This window comes from Marmota monax, unplaced genomic scaffold (genome assembly GCF_021218885.2).
Source record: "Marmota monax isolate L192 unplaced genomic scaffold, Marmota_monax_Labrador192_F-V1.1 WCK01_AAM20220418_F8-fsc00011, whole genome shotgun sequence".
NCBI classification, from domain to species: Eukaryota; Metazoa; Chordata; class Mammalia; order Rodentia; family Sciuridae; genus Marmota; species Marmota monax.
In genome coordinates, this window is record NW_026693082.1 from 23,614,817 (window position 1) to 23,638,166 (window position 23,350).

At 39.4% G+C, this 23,350-nt stretch overlaps 1 protein-coding gene across 9 annotated transcripts in view; it reads left to right on the top strand.

Annotated features, from left to right (window-relative positions):
* Positions 1–23,350, top strand: part of Enox1 (ecto-NOX disulfide-thiol exchanger 1) — a 542,803-nt gene that overhangs the window by 512,756 nt on the left and 6,697 nt on the right. For all 9 annotated transcript variants that reach the window (XM_046454324.2, XM_046454323.2, XM_058582598.1 and 6 more), the window contains one exon: positions 1,741–1,826. In XM_046454324.2, coding sequence (XP_046310280.1) covers positions 1,741–1,826 — 86 coding nt within the window. The remainder of the gene's footprint in view (positions 1–1,740; positions 1,827–23,350) is intronic.

Sequence of the window (23,350 nt, forward strand, 5' to 3'; positions counted from 1 at the left end):
GTAGTTCTTTATAATTCAGGCCAGTCTCTGAAAATTGATATCTTTAGTTTCACAGAGATATGTAATTGTTTCTACCTTCCTCATTCACAAACCTATAGATGCAGCCTTCAGAGGATCAGTCTAGACCCTTTGTTCTATCTTCCTCGTCCTGAAGATAATCTGGGAACTTTTCTTTAAAAGTGGACACTCACCCCAGACCATCTCAAGCAGCACACAAACAGGGGGCCATGCAGCCCTATCCCAGATCAGCCCAAGGGCACCTGCAAATATAGGATGGCCTCACATAAGAATGACAGGCTTGCCTGGTGCTCTCTCTGAGTGCATGCTACAGAAGTGACAATCTTCCCTTTGACTTCTGGCTTCCAAGCATCAAGATTCACAATAAACAGAGCAAGAGACTTAATTCATCTTGAAACCTGCTTAAAAGAGCACTTAAAAACATCAGTGTAAAAATGTCAGAATGAGAAGTTGTACTCCATTTGTGTATGATGTGTCAAAATGCATCCTATTATCATGTATGACTAATTTAATTTTTAAAAATATCAGTGTAAGCTGGGCACGATAGCACATACCTGCAATCCCAGCAGCTCAGGAGGCTGAGGCAGGAGGATCCCTGATTCAAAGCCAGCCTCAGCAACTTAGCGAGGCTCTGAGCAACTTAGACCCTTACTCAAAAATAATTTTCTTAAAAAAGGGCTGGGCCCCCAGTGGTAGAGCACTTGCCTGGCATGTGTGAGGAACAGGGTTCGATCCTCAGCACCACATAAAAATAAAATAAAGGTATTGTGTCCACCTATAACTAAAAAAAAAAGGTAGGGGTGCTAGGATGTGGCTCAGTGGTTAAGCACCCCTGGGTTCAATTCCTGGTACCCCCTCCCTTCAGAAGTCAGTGTAAGCACTTCTTAACAAAAAGCAGAATACAGTCTATGGAGTCAACTCCACTGTTTTGATTTGGGAACACAGGAACAGGGAGAATGGGTGGGTAATACTTTCTGCTTCAGCCCTGACACCAACATCCAGCTGTTCGTTTGTCAGTATTTCGCTAACAGTTGGTTTTCACGATGGAAAGACCTTCTGATTTATATTCAAACTCCAGCCAAAGCATCCATTCCCAGACCTTATAAAATGATCTTGTAAATTACAGCAGAGGAAGGGAAAGCAAGCTGGCTTCTTTTCAACAACAGCAACAACCAGAGGGAAACAGCAAATGTTAAAGTAAGAATTGTACTTCTTCTGATGGCAGTTTGGAAAATATGGATTATGCATTTTTCATAATCAGAACTGTAATTATCAGGAAAACTTGAGACAGTGTGATTTTGGACCCAACCACATTAGCCATTTTCACACTGCAAAATCTACTGAGAGAAAGAAAAGAGATAATTTTATCCTTCCAATAACTATAATTTTGTATTGGTAAATCAAGCATAAAATTGGTAGTTGAACTGCTTCCAGGAGTCTTTGTTTAGAAATACCTTTATTCATCTAAATGTCATCTCAGAGTCTAGCTTTGCTAACTACTGTCATTCTAGGGGACCGAGTATTTTGTTTGCCCCCACATCACTGTACCATCTCCAGAACGTGCTGTTATTGTATGCTTGTTGACTTCTCTTAGAAATAGCAAGACCGTAACTCAACCTGACAAAAGTCATTGAGGATAGATGACATTATTTAACTGAGACATTCACTTGCCTCTAAGTACTTTTCAATGTTTTTGTTTTTTGTTTTTGTTTTTTTATTCAGGCATCATATCAACATTTCTTCACGTCCATCCTTTTGGAGCCAATATAGAATATCTTTGGTCATACATGCAGCAGCTGGACTCCAAGGTAAATGATTTTTCTCAATTGAACTTTCATTGCTGAAATTTAGCGTGTTGATTGCTAGCTGCAGGTGGAGTCTGCGTGAGCTGCATCCAGATAGAAGAGCCCACAGAGGCTCCTCGGCGCTTCCTTTCGGGTTTTGGCAGAGAGTTGTCTTCTTCTCACTCGTTTTAATCTTTGTAGAAAGAAAGCAAAAGCAGTTATCTAACATGACAATGACTGTCAGCAAATGTCAAATTTCTTTGCAAAGCTAATGAGAGATTTAAAATGACAGGTTGGCCTGAAAGTTCCCATAACAAGGGAAGAAATCAAGTGAGGGTGCCTAAAGGGGCAGCATACTCAGGCCATATTCTCGGGATCTGAGCTAGGGACTTCACACAATAGAGGAAAAATCACCTCAGATAACAAAGATCTGACATGACTCTCAAGAACATTGTATTAATGGCTGTTTTTGAGCATTATTCTCTAAGTAGAAAAAATTACTGCAAAGGTATTCTCAGCTGTTCCTCTCAGGGGTCACATCCAGAGTCAGACATCACCCCCATTTCTCTGAAGCACAGCTTTTCTCACACGCAAATTAGCTACATTCCTAGTCCACTGCAGTGTTTGTGTGCTAAAAGAGAAGGGACAAAAAGAGCTCAATTTATGTATTGAATTCAAGTGATCGATGAGAGGGGCCACTATTGAAATAAAGTGGGGTCCTTAACCAGGGCTGCCTGGGGAGCCCAGGATGGGGATGCAGAGTAGCAAATCAACTTTCTGCTCGAAGGAAAGCGGAAATAATTAAAGGCTTCTCCAAATTGGGCCCAGCAAAATACATGGAACTGGTATGACGAGGTCCATAGCCTGCATCGGGGTAGACCTGCATGAACACATGTAAGTCATTCTAACTATTTAGGGGTTACCATGATAAATTACTACCTATGTTCTTATTTGACTCAAATGACTGTAATAATACATGATCAGAGAACTGCTTGGCCTTTCAAAGGATCTGATACTTCCCTTTTGAGAAAGATTATCTGGAACTACAAGTATTTTTTCAGTCATAGAGGTTCATGACTTTTTATGATAAACCAAAACAGGGTGAGAGAGGGGATTATAAAATACTTTTTAAAAAGTTTTATTAACACATTGTAATTGTACATATCAATGGGGTTTGGGGTGATATTTCCACACATGCATACAGCATGGATTGACCATATGCAACCACCCTCACCCCTGCCAAAACCCAGTAAATCACTGATCTACTTTCAGGTTGACATTTGTAGCTTCCATATGTGAGAGGGAACATGCAGTAGTTGTCTTTCTATGCCTGGCTTATTTCACTTCACATATTATCTTCCATTTCCATGTATTTAGCTGCAAATGAAGAAGGATTTCATCCTTCTTTATTGTTGAATAATAGACCAGTGTGTGTGTATTTAATCTCTTTGTCTGTTGACAGGTGCCTAGGCTGATTCCAATCTTTTTTTTTTCTTTTTTTTAATTTTTATTATTGGTTGTTCAAAACATTACATAATTCTTGACATATCATATTTCATACATTTGATTCAAGTGGGTTATGAACTCCCATTTTTACCCCGTATACAGATTGCAGAATCACCTCGGTTACACATCCACTGTTTTACATATTGCCATACTAGTGTCTGATGTGTTCTGCTGCCTTTCCTATTCTCTACTATCCCCCTCCCCTCCCATCTTCTCTCTACCCCATCTACTGTGATTCCAATCTTTTCTATTGTGAATATGGCCACAATAAACACAGGTATGCAGATATCTCTTTTGTATACTGACATATTTCCTTTGTATATATAAACAGGAGATGAATAGCTGAATCATATGGAAGTTCTATTTTTAGTTTTCCATAGTAACTTGTACTAATCTAACAACAGTATACAAAAGCTCCTTTTTTCTTCACATACTCACCAGCATTTGTTATTTTTTGCTTCACTTTGTTTGTTTTTTTTTTAATAATAGCAATCTAACTGTGGTAAAGTATAGTTTTGATTTGCATTTCTGACAAAGATGTTAAACACTTTTCCATATGTTTATTTGCAATCTTCTTTAAGAAGTGTCAGTTCAGATCTTCTGCCTTTTTTTTAATAATTGGGTTACTTATTCTTTTACTAAGTTTTCTGGGTTCTTTATATCTGGATATTAACCCTCAGTCAGATGTAGCTGATGAATATTTTCTCCCATTCTGTGGGTTCTCTTCACTCTGTTGATTGTTTCTTTTGCTGTGCAGAAGCTTTTAATTTGATGTAACCTCATTTGTTAGTTTCTGGTTTTATTTCCTGTGCTTTTGGAATCACAGAAAATAATTTCTTGTATCAATGCCTTGAAATATTTCGACTATGTTTTCTTGTAGTTGTTTCAGAACTGCAGGTCTTACACTTAGGTCTTTGGTCCATTTTGAGTTGATTTTTGTACAGGGTGAGAGATAAGGGCCAAGTTTCAGTCTTTTGCATGTGGATATCTGGTTATCCCAGCACCATTTGTTGAAGAGGCTGTCCTTTCTCTTAACATATGTATTTGGCACCTTTGTTGGAATCAGTTGGCTGTAGATGTATGGATTTATTTCTGGGAACTCCATCCTGTTCCATTTGGTGTATGTCTGTTTTTAATGCCAATACCATGCTGTTTTTATTACTATGGGTCTATAATATGTCTTAAAACTGGGTATTGTGATCTCTAGCTTTGTTCTTTTTGCTCAATATTGCAAGGTCCTTTGTGCTTTCATATGAATTTTAGTATTTTTCCTAGTTCTGTGAAGAATGTCATTGGTATTTTGTTGGGGATTGACTTGAATGTATGTATTATTTTGGGTGATATGGACATTTTAGCAATATTAAATCTTCTAACCCTTGAACATAAGAGGTCGTGCCATATTTTTTGTTGTTGTTGTTTTCTTCAATATTTTTAAATCTTAACCAAGGAGGTGAAAGATCTCTATGATGAAGTTTATTCTTAGGTATTTTTATTTTATTTCAATTTTTGAGGCTATTGTGAATGGGATTGCTTTCATGATTTCCTCAGTAAATTTGATATTGGTATATACAAAAGCTACTGATTTTTGTGTGTTGATTTTTGTACTCTACTACTTCACTGAATTCATTTATCACTTTTAATAGTCTTAGTGAAAACTATATTTTTCTATGTGCAGATTCATATCATCTGCAAACAAGGATAATTTTATTCCCTCCCCGTTTCTATGCTTTTTCTTTCTCTTGCCTAATTGTTGATGCTAAAATTTTCAAGTACTATATTGAATAACAGTGGTTGGAGCAAATACCCTTGTCTGGAACCTGATTTTAGAGGAAATGCTTCTAGTTTTTCCCCCCATTATGATGTTGGCTATAGGTTTGTTACATAGCCCTTATTATATCAAGGAAATATTATCCTGAACCTAACTTATTCAGGGCATTTATCATGAAGGGGTATTAAATTTCATTGAGTTCTTTTACTGATCTATTGAGATGATTCATATGATTTTTCAATCATTCTATTAATGTGATGATTTATGTTTATTGATCTGCATATGTTGAACCATCCTTGCATCCCTGGAATGAAACCAGCTTGATCATGGCATATGATCTTTTTGATTTCAATATGCTAGTATTTTGTTGAGGATATTTGCATCTATGTTTAGGGATATAGTTTTCTTTTGTTGTTGATTATCATTATTGTGTGTTGTTATCATTATTTTGTCCTTATCACATTTTGGTAATAGGCTAATGCTGACCTCAGTGAAGAAGTCTGGAAGGGTCCTCTCCCTTCCAATTTTGTGGATTGAGAAGAACTGAGGTTCTTTTAAAAGATTGGTAAAACTCAGCAGTGAATCCCTCAGGTCATCTTTTCTTTGGGAAGACTTAATTTTTTTTTTAAGTTTGTAGATGGACACAATACCTTTATTTTTATGTGGTGCTGAGAATTGAACCCAGTGCTTCACACGTGCAAGGCAAGCGCTCTACCACTGAGTCACAACACCAGCCCCTGAATAACAGTGGTTATTCCCGGATACCTCCCACACATTGTTAGCCCCTGGGGAGATGTTTTATTAACTATTTAATCAAATTACTTGCTCGGTAATCTTATTACTCTATTTAAGTTTTTATGTTCCCGAAGTTCAATTTTAGGTGGAACATAAGCATCCACCGTCTTCCTAAATTCATTTAACTTTTATCTATATTCTCTTGGATCATGCACTTTTTTATAATCATTCTTTTGGATTTTTTTTTATCAGGCATTTCATCTACTTCAGTTTCTTTGGAATTTGTTGCTAGAGAGTTAGGGACTTTTTGAGGTGTCATATTACTTGTTTTTTCATATTTCTCATGTTCCTACTTTGGGATTTGTGCATCCTAGTAAATCAGGTATTACTACCACTTTTTAAAAAGTACTTATTTAGTTGTAAATGGACACAATACCTTCTTATGTATTTATTTTTTATGTGGTGCTGAGGATGGAGCCCAGAGCCTCACACGGATGAGACAAGTGCTCTACCACTCAGCTACAGCCCCAGCCCCTCACTACCACTTTCATGGGTGGCTTTCTTGGTAAGAAGCTTTCTCCTGAAGATGTGTCTTGGGGTGTCCATTTGCTATGCAGTTGGCTTTGATTCTAGCTAGGCACTCCAGTGTAGTCTTCCTGTAGCTTCTTAGTGAGTCTGGCCACAACACTCAGGCAGGTGTAGTGCAGACCGCAGTGGGTGTGGCTTATCCCTTTGTGCTCTACCTGAAGGGGAGTAGTGGCCTATTTGGTGATGGAGGTTTCCTCAGGTGCTGTTAGTGCTATATCTGTTTCTAGCAAGGGCCTCTGATACTGTCACGGGTAGGGATGAGGGGCCTGAAGCATTTGTCCTCTGACCAGTAGTATGGGCCTAGACACTGCATGGGGATGGGAGTTGGCAGGAACTGCAGCATCCCCTCTGTGGTACTCACACCCAGTCCTGACAACCGTGGGAGATTAAACAAGGTACAGCAGTGGCCTGCAGTGGGAACAGTGTACCTGGGGTGGCAGCAGGAATTGTGTATTCCTTCAGCTGCTACTGTAGGAGTGCCCACGCAGGAGGGGGACCTTAGTACCCCTTGCTGTATATGCCTACAGACAGAGCATGACTGGACTTATGTCATCTCCTCCTCACTCTTTCAACTGTAGTAGGAGGAAGCAGGAGCCAGGACTTAGCCAAAGCCTCTCAAAGTTCCTCTCCAGACCTCCACTGACTGTGGACTGTAACGAGAAAGCTGTCCATGTTATCCAAGGCCACCTCAGCATGCCCTGTAGATGGGGTAACAGGGGAACCTTGGTGTTCCCAGATACCTCCCACACACTGTTAGGAACCAATGCCTGAACATGGCACATGGGGAGTGGTGGCAGGAATCCCAGGGCACCTGCCCTGTTCTCTTGCTACCACAGATCCATTTGGAACTGGCCGTCCCTTGATTCAGAATGCAAGCTCCCTGACCTCCCAGTCCTGGAGGTTGTGCACTTGGCTCCCCTCCATGTGGCAACACCTGATCCCTGCAGTGCAAGGCACCCAGCTTGTTTGGGTCAGAGTTGCTCTGCTGGGTCAAGTTGGTCTGGAAAGCAGGTATCATAGAGCCTGTTCAGTCGAGCATTTGTGGGGTCCCAGAAATGGGAATATGTGAGGGTTCTGACCCCTAGAGCTGCCCAGATTCAGAAACCTGTCCCTTTTCAATGAGAGCTAGGAGTTGATGTCATAACATTCTTGAAGTTTGGAGTTATATTATTGTTTTCTCTGTGGGCTCCCTTCAAATAAATAGGGAGGTAACAAAATGCTCATATTTAAATTAAATGAAATGAACAGGATATGCTATGCTAAGCAATGATCCTTTGTCACTCTATAGCTTGGGAGGAAGGGTCCATTGTTGCTTTTTGTTTGTTTTCCATCACTAGTATCATTCTTCCTTAATACCACAGTCCCTTTGCCTGGAGAATTAAATAAAACACAGGTTGCACCAAAATGTTGGCATGGAACAAGCCCTCAAGAAATGGTTCCTTCCCTGGCAGTGTTAGCGGGGCTTTCCTCCCTTTTCTGAAATCCCTGAGTGGGAAGGCTTGCAGAGAAGCAGTTGCCTCAGTGAAAACTGAGACAGCTGCAGAATCCACTGGTTATTTAAGAACCAGGACCGTGGACTTCTCTGTTCCCATGGCAAGCTGATGATCTGCACACGCAAAATCACCTGGGGAGTGGAAGCTCTTATTCTGTTCTTACCACCACACAGAACTCAGATGATTTTTGTTGTTGTCTCCCTCATTAGTCTCTAAGAGAAGAGAATTCACATGCATGGTCCCTGACCACTAGATGATAAGCCCTTCCAGAAGAGTTCAGTCAAGAGAATTCCATCTCATGGCAGACTGGTACTTCCTTTTTATAAGATGATGAAGAAGTATTTCCTTCACAAAAGAAACACACAGGATCTCTCCCAGTATCACCCCTTCTACCCCCTGCATCCCTACTCTCCCCACTAAAATGCCTAGTAATATTGTCAGGTTTTTTTCCTTGTGGCCTGAGTTTAAAAAAAAAAAAATGTTTTTGAAAACTGGCTCTAAGACTGCTGGGTGCCAGGGATTGGACCATGTATACTTTCTATCCCAGTGAGGCTGAGAGGATTTTTAGACTTTTTAATCCAGAGAGCAAATTATTACTGTAGACTGGAATTTCATATCCTTGGGGCTTTAAGCAGAAAGCAAAATAATGAGAGGTTTGCCCTCTAAGTATTCACCAGAGCCCTGTATCCGCATCAACTGCCAAAAGTCTCATAATCCTGGAGCTGCTGGCAGCCTGTGGATGCTGAGGTCTCCGTGTGGCATCCAGGTCCCCCTGCCTCTGGTTAATCAGAATGAACTGCACGTCCCGGCTCCCATAGAGTTGGGTTAGTGTTGTATTAAGGCAGTGGATGGTGCCACATACTACAACACAGGGAGTTTGCTGATTAACAAAATAGCCTTATAAAAATTTCAAATTGAACAATACAGTTTCCTTGAGACCTGACAGCATCATAATTGCCACAATTTTTGTAAGATAACATTTAGATTCTGCTCACCTAGTGGGGATGAGAACAAGGAAAGCAGGCTCAGCCCAGAACTGTAATATAGCTAATTTTATTACAATTTCCCCAAAGGCCACATATGGGTATGGGAATGATTAAGAATGGAAGGAAAGGTAGGGATTCATTTAAATTATTCTGGACATGTAAATTGTACATAGCTCTCTAAAACCATGTAGCCCAGTAATGGGCCATTTTCCACTTAAATATTATTCCTGCTTCTGATAATGATATGTGCATATTTCCCCCTTCTTGGCCTTTCTAAACTACCTATTTAACTCTTTCATTCAACTCCTTCATATCATAATCATGTGACAGAAACCAATTCATTCAGAGAGACAGGACAAGCGCCAGGGGCAGTGGCTTCCTGAATCTTGGTTGAGTCAAAACTTGTGCATGGACACAGGCAGGTAGCTCTTCAGAGCAGAAAAACTCTTTTGACCAGTTTCCGGTTGCAGCGTGGAACCTCTCATGTCAGTCCCAGAGCGGAGCAAGCCCACCCCTTACTGGTCATTGCCCTGAAGCAGAGCATTGGCAGTTGAACTTCCTGCCTTCCAGCCAAGGCAGGGAGGTTCCTCTGCTGTTCCTCAGTTTGGGTGTTCTTTAGGTAGTTCTGACTTCATTCTCCAAGTGTGTCTAGCTGACCTCCAGTGTACCTACAGCCTCTTCCCAAGGGCCATAGAGTGGAAAATTTGGCTCTGTAAAGTAGAGCCACAGACGCCAGAGGATGGGGGGAGACCCTCCCTCTGGCTTGGCACCACTATTTGGAGAGCAGCTTAGGTGCTCTTGGCATGTGTGCCTCTCCCACCACAGGGTAAACCATTTGCATTTCTGTACTAAAGGGAACCTCTAGAAACACAAAATTGACACAACTTTCCACTTCCCAGGATCTTCAAATCCTGCCTTAATTGTCCAGCATTCTTTCCTAGAAAATCACCATGCAGTTTTTGTTACTATAGCTCTTTAGTATAATTTGAAGTCAGGTATCATGATGCTCCAGCATTGCTTTTTTGGCTTAGGATTGCTTTGGCTACTTTGGGTCTTCTACTCTTCCAAATGGATTTTAGGACTGCTTTTTCTAGTTCTGTGAAGAATGTCATTGATATTTTGATGGGGATTGCATTGAATCTATATATTGCTTTTGGTAGTATGGCCATTTTAACATAAATTCTGTCTGTCTATGAACATAGAAGGTCTTTCCATCTTCTGAGTTCTTCTTCAATGTTCTGTAGTTTTTGTTTTGGTACCAAGAATTGACCCCCAGGGGCACTTAACCACTGAGCCACATCCCCAAACCTTTTTATTTTGAGACAGGTTCTTGCTCAGTTACTTAGGGCCTTGCAGAGTTGCTGAGGTTGGCTTTGAACTTGTGATCCTCCTGCCTCAGCCTTACTAGCCACTAGGATTACAGAAGCATACCACTTCATCTAGCTATAGTTTTCATTGTAGAGGTCTTTTACTTCCTGGTTAGATTTATTCTGAAGGTTGTTTGGTTTTGGTTTTGGTGTTTTTACTTTCACTACTATCTAACAGTAAAGCATATCACTAAAGCCATCAGTGTTTTTCTCTTTACTAAAGTAAGTTAGCTCAAGAAGGGTAAGTGTTGCTACAGGTAAACAATAATAGGTGTGAGGGGCTTAATTATTTATTTTGCATCTGATGGCTAATGAGTTTGAACATTGGTCACTTGTTTATTTGCCATTCACATATTATCTTTTTAGATATACAGTAGAGTGTTCATATTATACATTGATTTTAGCATCTAGGCAGAGCAATCAGAGGCGGCCCTTATTGGCTTGCCTCTAAATGCGACCTGATATTTCTCTCTTGTGGCTTTTAATATTCTTTCCTTGTTTTCTATGTTAGGCATTTTTATAATGGTATGTCCTGGTGAGCTTTTCATTTGACTGGGTCTATTGGGGGTCCTGTAAGTATTCTATATGTGGATGTCTATTTCTTTTCTGATATGGGAGAAGTTTTCTGTAAATATGTCATTGAAAATGTTCCTTATCTCTTTAGTTTGTATTTCCATGTTGTCTTCTATCCCAGTGATTCTCAGGTTTGGTGTTTTAATGTTGTCCTGGAGTTCTTGTATATTCTGGTCATGTTCTATAATTTTTCCCTTTACTGCCTTGTGTGTATTCAAGATAATTTAACCTGTCTTCAAGGGCTGAGATTCTATTTTCTACACTATCTAATCTGTTATTGATACCTTCTAGTGAGTTTGTAATTTGATTGATCTTGCCTTTCATTTCTAGGATTTCTGCCTGGTTTTATTTTTACCTGTTATTTATATTTATTAAAGTGGTCTTTCATCTCCTGTAATTGCTCTTTTAATTCCTTGAACACTTTGATAATCAAGTTTTTTATAATCTTTGAGTTTTCATCTATCTCACGAACAGTGGATTCCTTTATTGGGGAATTTTGGATTTTGGGTGGAGATTTGTTTGCCTATTTTTTCATGTTTTTAGAGGTCTTGTCGTGTGCATGTCCTTTTGTGTGTAGTTATGTTATTTGTTCTGGGGTTTCTCTTTGTTTTTGATGAATGAGTAGATGCCAAGGGGTGGGACCTAAGTTCTCTTTCTAGTTATTTCTCATTGAATCCTTGTTGATGTTTTGAGGCTTTTTATCTTATTCCTTGAATAGAAGAAATGTGAGGGAATATTAGTTCTACAGCAGAATCTCTAACCTGTGAACTTTTAGTGTCTCTGGAGGTTCTTAGTACCTCGCAGAATAACTAACCAATAATAACAACTGGTGCAAAAAACAAACAGTGCTAAAGTAAATATCCAGATCCTACTATGATGTCTTCAACAGTAATTGCTGCCAATAAATAGGAATGGTGGGTTCAGCATTTGTCAGCAGTGAAAACAATAACCATGAACTAGCTTTGGCTTTAAAGTAAATAGCAAATGTCAGCTATATCATCCACAGCAGCATTGATTGTATTAGCATTAATAGTGGGGGCAAGGGTTATTATAAACCATTTAGTTCTGAACTATGGTAAAAATACAGTTAATTTGGGGAAAAGAAAATATGTTAGGAAATTAGAGAGAACTTTACAATTTCAGAAAGTAAACAGAGAATGCAGAAGAGCAATAGCAGGTGATGGATATACAGAAGGAGGGGAAGAAATAGAAGTACAGTATTGGGACGGGGGAGAATGAACAATAGAATTAGGCCAATAGCAAGAGAAGATAAGGTTGAAAAAGAAATAAGAAAAATAAATGTGTGAATACAAAACCAATACTAAGATATCCAATGAACTCAAACCCTCACAAGTCATGCTAGAAAAAAAGATTACATTTTAAAATGCTGACTATAATAGAAAATAAACAACAAATAAGGAATATATATATATATATATATATATATATATATATATATATATCCCTGAAAGATTTAGGACATCCAGAATTCACACACATAATGGAATAAGTAGAGAGAGAGAAAAATCCAATATCTTGGTGTAGATTGAAGGGACCTTCTGCACTGAAGTGGTCAAAATATTTGACTGGAATGGGTGGTCAGTGTCCAATAGTCTTTCTTACCAATTAGTCTTGTGCAGGGCAGAAGGATGTTAACCATTTCCTGTTCTTGTGTGGCTCTCTGAGTTACCAGTTGGACTAGCCTAAGATTGTAGCTATTTGATATGAGACTCAGTTTCCCTTTTTGCCAGTATGAGATGGGATGAGTTAAGACATACAGTCAGTTTGTGTTTTGACTCTTCCTACAGGATCTGTGCACTCCAGGGTACTGCTTCTGCAGTGCATTCTGTAAAGGGGAGGTCTGGCAGGTGGTGTTGAGTCTATTTGGACCTCAGGTCTTTTGGGGCTAAGTTGAAATGTGCCTTCTTTGGAGAGACTAAGTTGATCTGCAACATGGGTTTGGTTTTCAGATGCCTCCCAAGAAATCCAGTCATGGGGTATGAGGGCTAATCCTGCACTCACTTTTGCTCCAGAACTTTACCTTCTGTATAATTTCTGAGTATATTCACCCCTCCCACTCTAACTACTGGACTGCTTCGGCTGGCCAAGTGAGCCACCAGATACAAAGTCTCCCCTTTGCCCTTCCAACTCTAGTCCTCCTAGGTATATTCTACTCCACGCCTGTTTCTCTCACATTACACCAGACACCATAGGTTCCCAGGCTAGGGATAGGTTCCCTACCAGGATACAATGGTTCCAACTGCATTTGGGTTTTTTTGTCCCCCCCGCCCCCATCTCCCAAGTATCACTGATGTCATGCTGGGCACTCTTGCTCCTCCCAGATGACTCCTGCCTCAGTTCTATATGGCCAGATGGGATACAGTGTGGTTTATTTAACACCCAAGTATGCTTGTCAAGGACCCCCGTGATTTGCCACCTCTTACTTCTGATAAGTTCAGACAGTGATTTTGATCTCAGATTTCTCTGCACCAAGATACACTACAGCTTTGTGTACTCCACCTTGCTTTGCTCATAGTGGATTGGCTCTGGCAGCAGTTTGCTTAATTTTATTGTATCTAACCTTCTGAGACCCCAAGCCACTCTGAGTGTCCAGAATGAAATCCCCGTTTCACCCACCTCACTGAGAAGCTATATATGCATTACCTTAGCCTCAGGCCACAGAGCAACTTGGAAAGCTGCCGCCTCTACTCCACCATCTTCTGTGTACCTGTCAGTTGTCATGAATTCTTTTTGTTTCTGCTTATCTTGGAAGTTGTTTATTTCCTCTTCAATTTTAAAGGCTAGCTTTGCTGGATACAGCAATCTTGGTTGACAGTTATTTTCTTTTAGGACTTGGAACACATCATTCTAAGCCCTCTTGGCTTTTAAAGTTTGTGCTGAGAAATCAGAAGTGATTCTGACTGGCTTACCTCTAAATGTGTCCTGACATTTTTCTCTTGAGGCTTTTAAAATTTTATCCTTATTCTCTGTTAGGCATTGTAATTATAATGTGTTGTGGAGAGATTCATGTTTTGATCTTGTCTATTTGGGGTTCTGAATGTCTCCTGAAACTGGATGTTCATCTCATTCTCAAGGTTTGGAAAAAAAATCATCTCACAACCTTCCTCAATTCCTGTCTCTCAATGTTGTCCCAGAGTTTCTGGATATTCTGATGATGGCTGTTTTAATACAGTCTGAATGTTCAAAGCTGCCCCCTTTGTCTTCCAGCTCTGAGATTCTGTCTTCAGCATGGTCTACTCTATTAAAGAGACTTTCAATTAAACATTTTACTTGATTTATTGTGTCTTTCATGTCTAAGATTTATTTCATTCTTTTTTAATATCCCTATCTCCTTATTGAATTTCTCATTCATATTATATATTATAATTTCCTTTCTTGGGATTTATTAATCATTTTTATAACCATTCATTTGAACTCTTTTTCTAGTATTTAATCTACTTCAATATTTTGGGGGTCAGTTGCTGATTAATTATGAACTTTATGAGGTATCATGTTACTTTGTTTTTTCATATTGTATATTCCTGGGTTGAGTTTTATGTATCTGTTAAAATGGAAATCTTGTCCACTCTTCTGTGTTGACCCTTTGAGGGCACAGCCTTCACTTGCCAAAGTGTCCTGGAGTGAGACTGCCTCATAGGTGTGGGATCCACAGACTTTGTGTTAATTAGCTCTCATTTTTCTGTAGTGAATATCTGTGAGTGGGAACCGAGTGCCTATCCCTACCCATTTCTCCTTGGGGCTGGTTATTAATTTGGGTTTTTATCTCTTCTATTCTTGGTACTAAAATATAGCTGAAGTTTGAGTGTCATTAGTTTGTATATGGAGCAAAGTGCACTGTCTTTTCATTTAGTTTACTTCCACAGAAGTCTCTACCCTATAAACTTGTAGTGTCCCTGTAGTTTCCCTGCACCTCACAGAATAGGGGGAAACAAACAATAGCAAAAAAAAAAATAATACAGCTTTAAAATAAATACCTGGTTCCTGCTGGGACATCTACAACATTAATTGCCATAAGAAAACAGGAATGGTGGGATCAGCATTTGCCAACAACAAATACAATAAGTAACCATGATTTAGATCTGACATTAAATCAAACAACAGGTGTCAACTGTCATCCATATCAGTAATAACTGCTACAGCATGAATGGTAGGAGCAGTTTTGATTTGTTTTGCTTTGAGGTACTGGAGGTGGGATCCAGGGGTGCTTACCCACTGAGCTACTTCCATAAATCTTTTTTTATTTTACTAGACAGTTTCATTAAGTTTCTGAGGCTGGGCTTGAACTTGCAATCTTCCTGCCTCAGCTTTCTGAGTCACTGACATTACAGGTGTGAGCTGCCACACCCAGCTGAGGCAGAAGTTATATAAGCCAATCAATTCTAAAACATGGTAAAAAATACAGTTTATTAAGAAAAGAAAATGTGATAGGAAGGTAGAAAAGAGTGAAATTTCAAAAAGTGAACAATGAATGCAAGAAAGTTATAGCTGGTGATGGTTAGAAGGAGAAAAATTAAAGAAACAAAGGGAAAGAAAATTTGGCTAATGATGAAAAGAAAAAGAAAGAAGAAAACTAGAAACAAGAAAGCAAAACTGAAACAAAAACCTTAACCCTTAAGACAAAAAATGCATACATTTTTAAAATGAGAATTAAAAAAATACGTATGTGTCCATGAACCAATCAGCATAGTAAGAACACACAAGAACAAAAAATATCCTTAATGAAAAAAATGATGTCTACTGAGGTGTTCAAAATAGTTGATGAAAATGGACAGTCACTGTCTGCACCCAACTATCTTTATTTTCATTTCTTCTGGAACTATGGACAGAGAGCAGAAGCTGGGTTGTTAACCCCTTCCTCTTTTTGTGTTGCTTACTGAGCTACCAGCTGGAGTTGACCAAAGTCTAAAACTGGTTAAAATAGCTCTCAACTTCCCTGCTCACTAGTAAAAGGTTGGATGGAATAGGAAGTACTGTCAGTTGGAGTTTAGTCTGCACAGACCAGATGGATGCCCTCCCAGGGTGGGCCTGCTGCAGAGATCTGTGGGAGAAATTCCAGAAGCTGGGGTTTAAGTCTAATCAGGCAGTAAGGGCTTTGTTGGGTGGTGTTTGCTCTGGTCAGATTAGATCAGCACACCCCTAAGACCTGGATCCCAGGAGCCTCTCAAGGATTCTACTTACTGGGCAGGGGAGCCAATCTTCCACACACTCTGGTGTCCACTAACACAGCCCTCCAGGTCTTAGTCCTTTTCACACCCGCCTGTTCAGATTCCCAGACCGCTTTAGCTGGTCATGTGAAGCATCCAATTCAAAGGGAAAGCAAATTGGGTTCCCCTTTGTTTTTCTGACTTGCATTCCCCTGGGTACAATCTTCTGTGTGCCTGTTACAGTCACATTCTGCTAGGAACACCATAACACTCTGGGCCACAAAATAGGTGCTTTCTAGGACAGTATGGCCATGTTTGCTATGATCTCCTGTCTCCCATAGCAGCAGCTGCAGCCTGGCCACCACAAGATGGCTCCCGCTTCTTTCCATGGCCATTTGGAAAACAGAGCACTTTTCAAACACTAGTTCACAACGCAGCCTCTGGCTCAGCTAGGTTCAGCTGCTTTTCTGACCTTGGGTTTTTCCATACCAGATCCTTCTGTTGTTTTCTCTCTCCCTGTGGTGCACCAGTGCTGCCCCAACAGGCTCAGCTCCTGTACTCCTTCTTCTTTGTTCATTGTGCCCAGATTTCTGAATTTCTAAGATGCTCTGACTATCCAATGTTAAAGTTTAGTGAAATCCCTTTCACCCACCTCACTGAGAAGCAGTATTCCTGCTGTTTGAATGCTAAGCCACAGGGCAACTAGGAATCAGCCTTCCTCTACCCACCATCTTGAATCCCCCCCCTTTTTTTTTTTAAGCTTTGAGTGAGGGTCTCCCCTGAGTTGCTGAGGCTAGCCTTAAAGTCCTCCTGTCTCAGTCTCCCAAGTTGCTGGGATTACAGGTGCATACCACCACACCCAACTTTACTCTGATGTTCTTAATAGCATACCTATTCCAGTATGTTAACAAATGAGTGCTTAGATGGACTAATCAACATTTTTTAGATAGATTAGCACCCCCCAAAAGTATATGACAGTCAAGGTAACTAATATTCTCCATTTGACTACACAAAGAATATAAAGGAATCTGCTTACCCATCGTTAGAGAAGTTGAGGGTGTTGCCAGGACCCCCAATGAATGCTGGGATAACTCACTGCTTGTCATGTGCTCAGCAGTATCCTAGGACCACAGAGGAACAGGGGCTGACAGGACGCAGAAGAAATCTAAAATATAACCCTGCTCTCATCAAGCTTGTAGTCTAGTTGAGAAAATGGCATAACAGTTATGAGGTAATCAAGTGTGAACTAATAAAGTGCCAATATTGGGCAGGGGAGATGGTGAAGTAGGTATTAGAGAAGCGTTGATCAGTGTGTGTCCTTGAGTTCCTGCTCACTCCAGTGGCTCCCCTCTGGGACATTTAGCCAACTGGCCATGTTTCTTCCCATTCTTCCCTTCCTCCTCTTCCTTCCTTCCCTGCTCTTCTCATTCCTCACTTCTGTTTATCTCCTTGATTTTCTTCCTCTCTCCCTTTGTTTGTTCCCCATCTGCACTGTTTCAGAGAATGTTTCCTGCAAGGATCTGTGTGTGCGACACCATGCACTGCCCAGGGACAGCAAGAATGAATGAGATTGAAAGGTGCACTGAGGGCTAAAAGCTTATGCTATGGAAGGAACTCTGGTTTCATACTTGGCTTCCCTGACTCCACAGCCTTGACACAGCTTCCGTGGGCATCTTTCCAGTGCCCCAAACTCAGCTTCCCTTGCCTGATGTTATGGGATATGGAGCCAACCATCATAATAACCGCATTGATTTATGTCTGCTTGTGTCAATTTGTACATGTGCTTAGAGGCCTGGCAGGGAGGCAGTGGGCTAGAGTCAGGAGTTCAGAAAATATATCAAGCAGATCTTATAAATTACCTCTGTGGTGTTACTACCACATAAGCACCCTTGGTTGTGCAGAGACTTCTCATCTATTCTTTGTCTTTTAAATTATAGGAAATCAGGTGTGGGGTACAGCTCAGTAGTATAGCACTTGCCTAACATGCATGAGGCTCTGAATTTTATCTCAGCATTTCAAATAAAGCAATAATAGCCAGTCAGTTGTTCCTAGATTGAGTAAGTGTTAGGAATAGGAAGAACCACCTGACAGAATAAGAAGTACCCTTCACAAGACTCTGAAAGAGAAGAGTCACGGCAACAGAGGAAAACTATATTCCAAGGAAAGAGGGAGAGAATGCTGGGAACCAATAACAAAGTGAGGAGAAACTAAACAGCATGGAAAATTGGGAAAAGCAGCCCTGAGAAAAGTACAAAGCAATTTGCAACATCTCTGGCTCCTTGGCCAGGGGCAGGAGACCCCAAACTACAAGCATACGGGAAGCTGGAAGGTGCAAAAAGGCCCAGGAATAAGAGCAGTCTGGCAGTCCTAGCCACAGGAGAAGTACACAGTTCTGTGAGCTTTAAATCCAGGTCAGGGATTTGGTCTGAGGAGTGACTCCCCTGGCATAACAAGCTGGCTTTAGAGAAGAAATTTATTACATCATTCAGCAAACTCAGAGCTCTTTAACAAGGAGTCATCTTGATAAGGATCCTATCATGGGGACGCAACTGCTTTGAGGACATTACAACCCAGAACAAACACAAGTAAGCACCCCCATGATCACCTTGCTGCACAGACTGGGTAGGAGACAGCCATGCCAGATGGTTATGGTTTGGGGGAGTGTCTCTCACAAACTTGCTGGGAGAGTTATGCAGAAGGAAGCACAGGCTGTGGTGGGGAGTGCAGGGCATGGCTGTCAGTGATCCCATCTGCTGTGTCAAGAAGAAACATGGGACATATGAGTGTTTTAAGCAGGGACCAGTTTGGAAGGTGCCAGAACTGAGGCTGGTAAATTGCTTAGTTGTCAGGACCCCCTCCAACACAGAACTTGATGGTTTGATGGTTCCTCCCGCACCAGCACCCCACTACAGCCTCAGAGACATTCCAGGATACACAGTGGCTTGGACATTTGCTACACCCCTGGACTCACAGACTGGAAACCTCCAGATTGAATATGCCTAATCAGCATGGCCCACATGCCCCTAAAACTTGTTCATCCATCAAATGCAGAAGCACCCAATTATATAAAACAGACACTGTTGGATATAAAAAGTAAGAAATAGGCCCCAATACCATAGTGCTGAGTGACTTCACTACTCCACTCTCACCAATAGATAATCCAGACAAAAAACTTAACAAAGAAACATCAGAGTTAAATTACAGTAGAGATCAAATGGACTCAACAGACATCTACAGAATGTTCCACCCAATGGCTGCATCAGTATGTGGGTATATGGGACTTTTTCACATAATAGGCCATAAGGCAATTATTAACAAAGCAAAACTGAAGCAATTTCTTGTATTAAATCATAATGGAATGAAACTACAAATCAACAGCAAGAGAAACTACAAAAATTATACAAAACACAGAGATTGAACAGTACACTTTTGAATGATTGCTGGGTCATTGAAGAAATCTGGGGAAAAATTTAAAAATGCCTGAAATCAAATGAATATGGAACGACAACATAAAAGAACTTCTGGGATACAGAAAAAGCAGTACTAAGAGGCAAGGTTTTAGCTACACATGCCTACACTTTAAAAGAGGGAGATCTCAAATAATCTAAGAATGCATCTCAAGAAAAGGCATTGTAGAAAAACAAGAACAAAAAAACCCCAAATCAGTAGAAATAAAGTTCAGAACACAAATGATTGAAATAGAGAATAAAAGAACAATCAAAGGACCAATGAAACATTTGGTTCTTTGAAGAGATAAACAAAATGGACAAAGCCTTAGCTAAAAGAAAGAGAGGAGACGCAAATACTTTGGAGACAAAAAAGGGGATAATACAACAGAATCCAATGAAATCTAATTGAACATTAGGGAATAATTTTAAAAACTATATGCTGTAAATTAGAAAATCTTGACTAGCAAGTTTATGGACAAATGACCAAAGTTGAACCGAAAGGATATTGAAAAAATCTAAAAAAAAAAAAAAAAATGTCTAAGATCAATAGCAAGCAATGAGATTGAATCAGTAATAAAGTCACCAGGTAAAAGAGATTGTTCAAATTATGTGCATGTAAGAATATGGCATAATGGTTCCCACTATTGTGTATAATTATAACACATCAATGAAAACATTTTTAAAAATCATCTAGCAAAGACAAGCCCAGGATCAATTAATTCACTGCTAAATTTTACCAAACATTTGAAGAGGTAATACCAATGATCCTCAAAACTAGTCCATGCAGGACCCGGGTTCGATTCTCAGCACCACATAAAAAAATAAATAAATAAAAGGCATGTGTTGTGTCCATCTACAAAAAAAAGATTCATATTTAAAAAAAACCTAGTCCATGATATAGAAAGGAAAGGAACCCTTCCAAACTCATTCTACAAAGCCAATATTATCATGCTATCAAAACCTGATAAGGGGGCTCGAGTATTGGTTCAGTGGCAGAGTGCTTGCCTCTCACATATGGAGCACTGGGTTTGATCCTCAGCACCACATGAAAATAAAATAAAGGTATTGTGTCCATCTACAACTAAAAAAAAATATTTTTTAAAAAACCAATAAGGCTACAAAAAAACCTATAGGCCACTATCCTTGAAGAATATAGTTACAAAAATCCTCAACATAATGCTTGCAAATTGAATTCAATAGCACACTAAAAGATCATATACCATGATCAAGTTGATTTCATTCCAGTTATTCAAGGATGATTCAACATATGCCAGTCAATTAATACAGCACATAAATAGAATTTAGTATTAAAAAAATCACACTATCATCTCAATACAGGCAGAATCTTTTAACAAAAATCTTTTGACAAAATTCAACATCCCTTCACAATAAAATCCTTGAATAAACTAAGTATAGAAGGATCATATCTCAACATAATAAAATTATATATGGCAAACCCACAGCCAATATCATACTACATAGGGAAAAACTGGAAGCATTCCCCTGAAATCAAGAACACCACAATTGTGTCCACTCTCACTGGTCGTATTCAATATAGAACTTGAAAGTTTAGCCAGAACAAGTAGGCAAAAGAAAGAAAGAAAAGAAATCCAAATAGGAAAGGAAGAAGTCCAATTATCCTGTTTATATATAATTCTATATTTAAAAAAAAAATAATTCTATATTTTAAAAAAATAATTCTATATTAAAAAAAAACTTAAGACTCCATAAAAAGATTCTTAGAACTGAAAAAGTTTCAGGATACAAAAATCAGCATTCAGAAGTGAGTAGCTTCTCCATGTACCAATAATGAACTCATTGAGAAAGAAATCAGGAAAACAATCCCATTCATTATAGATGCCCCCCTCCCCCTCCAAAGATAACAAATCCTAGGAATAAACCTAAAGAAAATGAAAGACTTCTCAATGAAAATTATAAAACACTGAAGAAGACACAAAAATACAAAAAGATCTCCCATGTTCATAGATTAGAAGAATATTGTTACAGTGAGCATACTAGCCAAAGTAATCTGTAGAATGCATGCAGCCTCCATAAAAATATTGGTCATTTTTCATGGAACTGAAAAAATAATAAAATTGACATGGAGGCCCAAAAGACCCTGAATAGCCAAAGCAATCCTCAGCAAAAAGAGCAATGCTAGTGGTATCACAATACCTGATTTCAAAATACACTACGAGCCATAGTAACAGAAAAGTATGGTATGGCATAAAAACATACAAGTAGACCAATGGAATAGAATAAAGGACCCAGAATTAGATCTGCACATCTATAGCCAACTAATCCAAATGTCCAAAAACACAAGGACTGGTGCTGGAAAGACTGAATTTCACATTGAAACTCAATCCTTCTCACCCTGTATAAAAAACTCGCCAGGCACGGTAGCACACACCTGTAATCCCAGCAGCTCAGAAGGCTAAGGCAGGATGATCATGAGTTCAAAGCCAGCCTCAGCAACTGTGAGGCACTAGGCAACTCAGTGAGACCCTGTCTTTAAATAAAATACAAAATAGGGCTGGATGAAAATGGATCAAAGACCCTAATATTAGACCTAAAGCTTTTAACTAACTAGAGACACATAAACACTGCAAGATATTGTCACATGAAGGCAATGATTTTGTGAATAGGACTCTGATAGTTCCAAAAATAAGAGCAAAAATTGACAAATGAGATTGGATCAAATTTAAAAACTTCCCCATAGCAAAGGAGACAACAGAGTAAAGAGGAAACCTATGGAATGAGAGAAAATTCATTCCAGCTATTCATCTGACAGAGGACTAATATCCATAATATATTTTAAAAAACTCAAAAAGTTAAGAACATGTAATCCAATAAAAAAATATAGGCAAATGATCTGAATGGAAACTTCTTAAAAGTAGTAGTACAAATGTTCAAATACACATGGAAAAAAAAAAAAAAAAAGCTTGACATTTTTAGCCATCAGGGAAATGCAAACCAAAACTACATTGAAATATCTCTCCACCCCAGTTAGAATGGCTATTATCCAAAAAACAAATAATTAACAAAAGCTGGTGAGGATGTGGAAAAGGAGTAGTTTTCATATGCTGTTTGGGGGAATGTAAATTAGTACAGTCACTATGGAGAACAGTATGGAGTTTCCTCAAAACTAAAAACAGGGCCAGATATGGTGATTCATACCTATAATCTCAGCACCTGGGAAGCTGAGACAGGAGGATCACAAATTTGAGACCAGCCTCAGCAACTTAGCAAGACCCTGCCCCAAGAAAAAGGGCTAGGATGTAGCTCAGTGGTAAAGTGCCCCCAGGTTCCATCTCAGTACCAGGAAAAATAAAAAGAACCCTAAAAATAGAACTGTCATGTATAACTAATCAGAACAAATTAAAAAATAAATAAATTTAAGTCAAAAATGCATTTATTAAATTCCAGTGGCATTTAGATCCCATTTCATTATTTTCATTTAAATTTAAAATATACGAGATATTTCTAGAAAAATAGTAGGGAGGAGGAACAAATATATTTTACAGAAGACAATTCACCTGCTTGTACAATAATTTAAGTCACAGGATTTGAACTACAACCATAGCAAAATACTGAGCAGACTCACTAAATATGGGACCTTTGGCAAGAATTTTATGCATGCTGTATGTGTTTCTTTGCTATAAAAAGGGATGCTGGTAACACCTACTTCCTGGGGTTGCTGTGAAGATGAATTAGGTAAAAGATGGAGAGCTCCTGGAATGATACCTGCCACATGGTTAGAACTATGGCCTATGATTCCTGAAGCCACACTGTAAATCCTCCTATGGCCACTCAAGTTCCATGGAGGTACCAAGTCTGCTCTCGGGTTTCTTCTTCCATGCCCTAGGCCTCTAACCCATTTTCTTGGGATTCTTCAGAGAAGAGAAGAAAACTGGGAAA